Source organism: Oncorhynchus tshawytscha, unplaced genomic scaffold, assembly GCF_018296145.1.
Source record: "Oncorhynchus tshawytscha isolate Ot180627B unplaced genomic scaffold, Otsh_v2.0 Un_contig_4842_pilon_pilon, whole genome shotgun sequence".
NCBI classification, from domain to species: Eukaryota; Metazoa; Chordata; class Actinopteri; order Salmoniformes; family Salmonidae; genus Oncorhynchus; species Oncorhynchus tshawytscha.
Window position 1 is genome coordinate 22,793 of NW_024608613.1, and position 7,208 is coordinate 30,000.

Consider the following 7,208-nt stretch of genomic DNA (forward strand, 5'->3'; position numbering starts at 1 on the left):
CTGTACTGGTACCCCCTGTATATAACCTCCACACTGACTCTGTACTGGTGCCCCCCCCCTGTATATAACCTCCACACTGACTCTGTACTGGTGCCCCCTGTATATAACCTCCACACTGACTCTGGTGTACTGGTGCCCCCTGTATATAACCTCCACACTGACTCTGTACTGGTGCCCCCTGTATATAACCTCCACACTGACTCTGTACTGGTGCCCCTGTATATAACCTCCACACTGACTCTGTACTGGTGCCCCCTGTATATAACCTCCACACTGACTCTGTACTGGTGCCCCCTGTATATAACCTCCACACTGACTCTGTACTGGTGCCCCCTGTATATAACCTCCACACTGACTCTGTACTGGTGCCCCCTGTATATAACCTCCACACTGACTCTGTACTGGTGCCCCCTGTATATAACCTCCACACTGACTCTGTACTGGTGCCCCCTGTATATAACCTCCACACTGACTCGGTACTGGTGCCCCCTGTATATAACCTCCACACCGACTCGGTACGGTTACCCCCTGTATATAACCTCCACACTGACTCGGTACCGGTTACCCCCCTGTATATAGCCTCCACATTGACTCTGTACTGGTGCCCCCTGTATATAGCGTTATTGTTATTTTTATTGTGTTACTTTTTATTTTTACTTTTTAAATTTTAGTCAACTTGGTAAATATTTTCTTAACTCTTCTTGAACTGCACTGTTGGTTAAGGGCTTGTAAGTAAAGCATTTCACGATAAGGTCTGTACTTGTTGTATTCGGTGCATGTGACAAATACAGTTTGATTTGATTTTATGGACCGATCGTAGGTCAGCGATTATACTCTGAGATGCTTTGTGGATACGGGCAAAGAGGTACCTTTTCACCTCACATTTTTTGTCCAATCCCACCACTGTGACACCAGGGTGCGTTTTCATGAAGTGTCTCAGTACGAGTGCTGATCTAGGATCAGTTCCCCCCCTCCCCCCCCCGTTCATGTCGTCTGATTCATCAGGATCTGAAAGGGACAATTGATCCGAGATCAGCTGACATTACTGTTCTCCTCTCCTGTAGTTTCAGCAGGTCTAATTAGCTGACATTAGTGTCCTTCTTTTCCCAGTTATGTACGCCTCCACGAATCTCCAGGACCTTATCGATGGGAAGGAACCTGTCGTATATCGCCAACGAGGTGAGTTCCCGTGTCTAACATACTTTACAATGAGGTGAGTTCCCGTGTCTTAGCTACTTTACAATGAGGTGAGTTCCCGTGTCTTAGCTACTTTACAATGAGGTGAGTTCCCGTGTCTTAGCTACTTTACAATGAGGTGAGTTCCCATGTCTAACATACTTTACAACGAGGTGAGTTCCCATGTCTAACATACTATACATTGAGGTGAGTTCCGTGTCTTACATACTTTACAATGAGGTGAGTTCCCATGTCTTACATACTTTACAATGAGGTGAGTTCCCGTGTCTTACATACTTTACATTGAGGTGAGTTCCCGTGTCTTACATACTTTACAATGAGGTGAGTACCCGTGTCTTACATACTTTACATTGAGGTGAGTTCCCGTGTCTTACATACTTTACAATGAGGTGAGTTCCCGTGTCTTACATACTTTACAATGAGGTGAGTTCCGTGTCTTACATACTTTACATTGAGGTGAGTTCCGTGTCTTACATACTTTACAATGAGGTGAGTTCCCGTGTCTTACAGTAAATTAGGAAAACCTGTCTGTGTGTGTAGTTGACCATCTCTGTCTCTCTATCTGTCTGTCTGTCTCTCTTTCTCTCTCTCTCTTTCTTTCTCTCTCCCCTTTCTCTCTCTGTCTCTCCCTCCATCTCTCTCCCTCTCAGAAGCGTCACATAGAGTTGATAGAGCTGGAGAACGATGGGAAGGGGCTGGGCTTCGGCATTGTAGGGGGTCGATCCTCTGGAGTCCTGGTCAAAACCGTCCTACCAAGTGGCCCTGCTGGACTGGTATGTCAGTCAATCAATCAATACAATATCAACTTAGTTTGATCAGCCTAAGTGAAATGTGACAAAGTCACACTGCTGGATAATATAGACATGAAACACACCGTAGGTTCAAACACGTTTTGACTTTGCCAGTGTCATCTTCAACCCCGCTGTGTACGACAACCATCCACTTGTGAATTGTCTTTAAATGACTGAGTTAGCTTTTACAAAAATGTGACATGTCAAAGTAGAACACACAAAAATCTGTAAAAGTGATTAAAAAGTGATGTCCCTCCCAGGACAAGCGTCTGCGCAGCGGGGACCACATCCTGCGTATCGGGGACACAGACCTGGCGGGCATGGGCAACGAGGAAGTGGCTCACGTTCTCCGCAACGCAGGGTCAAGGGTCAAACTGCTGATTGCTAGGGACGTCGCGGTCTCCACGGGAACCAATGACCTCTCCCTCTCGTCGCCCCCACTCCCTCTCCTCGCCCAGCAACAACAGAGGGTGGCCAGGATGGGCAAACAGGTATGTATGGAGGGGAGAGGTGGGTGATGTTGTTGGTCCAGGATGGGCAAACAGGTATGTATGGAGGGGAGAGGTGGGTGATGTTGTTGGTCCAGGATGGGCAAACAGGTATGTGTGGAGGGGAGAGGTGGGTGATGTTGTTGGGCCAGGATGGACAAACAGGTATGTGTGGAGGGGAGAGGTGGGTGATGTTGTTGGTCCAGGATGGAGAAACAGGTATGTGTGGAGGGGAGAGGTGGGTGATGTTGTTGGTCCAGGATGGAGAAACAGGTATGTGTGGAGGGGAGAGGTGGGTGATGTTGTTGGTCCAGGATGGGCAAACAGGTATGTGTGGAGGGGAGAGGTGGGTGATGTTGTTGGTCCAGGATGGAGAAACAGGTATGTGTGGAGGGGAGAGGTGGGTGATGTTGTTGGGCCAGGATGGACAAACAGGTATGTGTGGAGGGGAGAGGTGGGTGATGTTGTTGGTCCAGCATGGGCAAACAGGTATGTGTGGAGTGGAGAGGTGGGTGATGTTGTTGGTCCAGGATGGGCAAACAGGTATGTGTGGAGTGGAGAGGTGGGTGATGTTGTTGGTCCAGGATGGGCAAACAGGTATGTGTGGAGTGGAGAGTTGGGTGATGTTGTTGGTCCAGGATGGGCAAACAGGTATGTGTGGAGTGGAGAGTTGGGTGATGTTGTTGGTCCAGGATGGGCAAACAGGTATGTGTGGAGTGGAGAGGTGGGTGATGTTGTTGGTCCAGGATAGGCAAACAGGTATGTGTGGAGTGGAGAGGTGGGTGATGTTGTTGGTCCAGGACAAGTCCTCGGTGATGGTGGACGCAGAGGAACTTAAAACTCGTGACTCTCTCTACCTGCAGTCCCGTTGATTTGGACCGGGGCCTGATCCCTCCTCTGCTTCCTGAAGTCAACAATCAACTCCTTTGTATTGCTTTGACGTTGAGGGAGAGTTTGTTGTCATGGCACCACAATGCCAATTCACTTACCTCCTCCCTATAGGCTGAATTGTCGTTGTTGGTTACAACCGTGGTGTCGTTAGCAAACTTGATGATGGAGTTGGTGTCATGCAAAGCCACACGGTCGTACGTGAACAGGGAGAACAGCAGAGGACTGAGGACACACCCCTGGGGGGCCCCTGTGTTACGAGTCAGCGTGGAGGAGGCGTTGTTGCCAATCCTCACAGCCTGTGGTCTGCCTTTCAGGAAGTCGTTAAGAGAGAAAGAAAGTGAGAGTATGAGAGATCAGAAGGCGTACTGTCAGTGGTCTGCCCATCAGGAAGTCTTTAAGAGAGACAGAAAGTGAGAGAGATTATGAGAGATCAGAAGGTGTACTGTCAGTGGTCTGCCCATCAGGAAGTCTTTAAGAGAGACATAAAGTGAGAGAGATTATGAGAGATCAGAAGGTGTACTGTCAGTGGTTTGCCCATCAGGAAGTCTTTAAGAGAGACATAAAGTGAGAGAGATTATGAGAGATCAGAAGGCGTACTGTCAGTGGTCTGCCCATCAGGAAGTCTTTAAGAGAGACATAAAGTGAGAGAGATTATGAGAGATCAGAAGGTGTACTGTCAGTGGTCTGCCCATCAGGAAGTCTTTAAGAGAGACAGAAAGTGAGAGAGATTATGAGAGATCAGAAGGCGTACTGTCAGTGGTCTGCCCATCAGGAAGTCTTTAAGAGAGACAGAAAGGGAGAGAGATTATGAGAGATCAGAAGGCATACTGTCAGTGGTCTGCCCATCAGGAAGTCGTTAAGAGAGACAGAAAGGGAGATACAGAGATTATGAGAGATCAGAAGGTGTACTGTCAGTGGTCTGCCCATCAGGAAGTCGTTAAGAGAGACAGAAAGGAGATACAGAGATTATGAGAGATCAGAAGGCGTACTGTCAGTGGTCTGCCCATCAGGAAGTCTTTAAGAGAGACAGAAAGGGAGATACAGAGATTATGAGAGATCAGAAGGTGTACTGTCAGTGGTCTGCCCATCAGGAAGTCGTTAAGAGAGACAGAAAGGGAGATACAGAGATTATGAGAGATCAGAAGGTGTACTGTCAGTGGTCTGCCCATCAGGAAGTCTTTAAGAGAGACAGAAAGGGAGATACAGAGATTATGAGAGATCAGAAGGCGTACTGTCAGTGGTCTGCCCATCAGGAAGTCGTTAAGAGAGACAGAAAGGGAGATACAGAGATTATGAGAGATCAGAAGGCGTACTGTCAGTGGTCTGCCCATCAGGAAGTCGTTAAGAGAGACAGAAAGGGAGATACAGAGATTATGAGAGATCAGAAGGCGTACTGTCAGTGGTCTGCCCATCAGGAAGTCTTTAAGAGAGACAGAAAGGGAGATACAGAGATTATGAGAGATCAGAAGGCGTACTGTCAGTGGTCTGCCCATCAGGAAGTCTTTAAGAGAGACAGAAAGGGAGATACAGAGATTATGAGAGATCAGAAGGTGTACTGTCAGTGGTCTGCCCATCAGGAAGTCGTTAAGAGAGACAGAAAGGGAGATACAGAGATTATGAGAGATCAGAAGGTGTACTGTCAGTGGTCTGCCCATCAGGAAGTCTTTAAGAGAGACAGAAAGGGAGATACAGAGATTATGAGAGATCAGAAGGCGTACTGTCAGTGGTCTGCCCATCAGGAAGTCGTTAAGAGAGACAGAAAGGGAGATACAGAGATTATGAGAGATCAGAAGGCGTACTGTCAGTGGTCTGCCCATCAGGAAGTCGTTAAGAGAGACAGAAAGGGAGATACAGAGATTATGAGAGATCAGAAGGTGTACTGTCAGTGGTCTGCCCATCAGGAAGTCGTTAAGAGAGACAGAAAGGGAGATACAGAGATTATGAGAGATCAGAAGGTGTACTGTCAGTGGTCTGCCCATCAGGAAGTCGTTAAGAGAGACAGAAAGGGAGATACAGAGATTATGAGAGATCAGAAGGTGTACTGTCAGTGGTCTGCCCATCAGGAAGTCTTTAAGAGAGACAGAAAGGGAGATACAGAGATTATGAGAGATCAGAAGGCGTACTGTCAGTGGTCTGCCCATCAGGAAGTCTTTAAGAGAGACAGAAAGGGAGATACAGAGATTATGAGAGATCAGAAGGCGTACTGTCAGTGGTCTGCCCATCAGGAAGTCGTTAAGAGAGACAGAAAGGGAGATACAGAGATTATGAGAGATCAGAAGGCGTACTGTCAGTGGTCTGCCCATCAGGAAGTCGTTAAGAGAGACAGAAAGGGAGATACAGAGATTATGAGAGATCAGAAGGTGTACTGTCAGTGGTCTGCCCATCAGGAAGTCGTTAAGAGAGACAGAAAGGGAGATACAGAGATTATGAGAGATCAGAAGGTGTACTGTCAGTGGTCTGCCCATCAGGAAGTCTTTAAGAGAGACAGAAAGGGAGATACAGAGATTATGAGAGATCAGAAGGCGTACTGTCAGTGGTCTGCCCATCAGGAAGTCTTTAAGAGAGACAGAAAGGGAGATACAGAGATTATGAGAGATCAGAAGGCGTACTGTCAGTGGTCTGCCCATCAGGAAGTCGTTAAGAGAGACAGAAAGGGAGATACAGAGATTATGAGAGATCAGAAGGCGTACTGTCAGTGGTCTGCCCATCAGGAAGTCGTTAAGAGAGACAGAAAGGGAGATACAGAGATTATGAGAGATCAGAAGGTGTACTGTCAGTGGTCTGCCCATCAGGAAGTCGTTAAGAGAGACAGAAAGGGAGATACAGAGATTATGAGAGATCAGAAGGCGTACTGTCAGTGGTCTGCCCATCAGGAAGTCTTTAAGAGAGACAGAAAGGGAGATACAGAGATTATGAGAGATCAGAAGGCGTACTGTCAGTGGTCTGCCCATCAGGAAGTCGTTAAGAGAGACAGAAAGGGAGATACAGAGATTATGAGAGATCAGAAGGCGTACTGTCAGTGGTCTGCCCATCAGGAAGTCTTTAAGAGAGACAGAAAGGGAGATACAGAGATTATGAGAGATCAGAAGGCGTACTGTCAGTGGTCTGCCCATCAGGAAGTCGTTAAGAGAGACAGAAAGGGAGAGAGATTATGAGAGATCAGAAGGCGTACTGTCAGTGGTCTGCCCATCAGGAAGTCGTTAAGAGAGACAGAAAGGGAGAGAGATTATGAGAGATCAGAAGGCATACTGTCAGTGGTCTGCCCATCAGGAAGTCGTTAAGAGAGACAGAAAGGGAGATACAGAGATTATGAGAGATCAGAAGGCGTACTGTCAGTGGTCTGCCCATCAGGAAGTCGTTAAGAGAGACAGAAAGGGAGATACAGAGATTATGAGAGATCAGAAGGCGTACTGTCAGTGGTCTGCCCATCAGGAAGTCGTTAAGAGAGACAGAAAGGAGATACAGAGATTATGAGAGATCAGAAGGCGTACTGTCAGTGGTCTGCCCATCAGGAAGTCTTTAAGAGAGACAGAAAGGGAGATACAGAGATTATGAGAGATCAGAAGGCGTACTGTCAGTGGTCTGCCCATCAGGAAGTCGTTAAGAGAGACAGAAAGGGAGATACAGAGATTATGAGAGATCAGAAGGCGTACTGTCAGTGGTCTGCCCATCAGGAAGTCTTTAAGAGAGACAGAAAGGGAGATACAGAGATTATGAGAGATCAGAAGGCGTACTGTCAGTGGTCTGCCCATCAGGAAGTCGTTAAGAGAGACAGAAAGGGAGATACAGAGATTATGAGAGATCAGAAGGCGTACTGTCAGTGGTCTGCCCATCAGGAAGT

The 7,208-nt window shown here is 47.4% G+C and overlaps 1 protein-coding gene across 1 annotated transcript in view; it reads left to right on the top strand.

Annotated features, from left to right (window-relative positions):
• The window catches only part of LOC121843665 (multiple PDZ domain protein-like), a 65,758-nt gene that overhangs the window by 19,561 nt on the left and 38,989 nt on the right, over positions 1–7,208 (top strand). Inside the window, exons 4-6 of the mRNA XM_042313430.1 lie at positions 1,111–1,179; positions 1,848–1,970; positions 2,249–2,479. Of these exons, the coding sequence (XP_042169364.1) occupies positions 1,111–1,179; positions 1,848–1,970; positions 2,249–2,479 (423 nt within the window). The remainder of the gene's footprint in view (positions 1–1,110; positions 1,180–1,847; positions 1,971–2,248; positions 2,480–7,208) is intronic.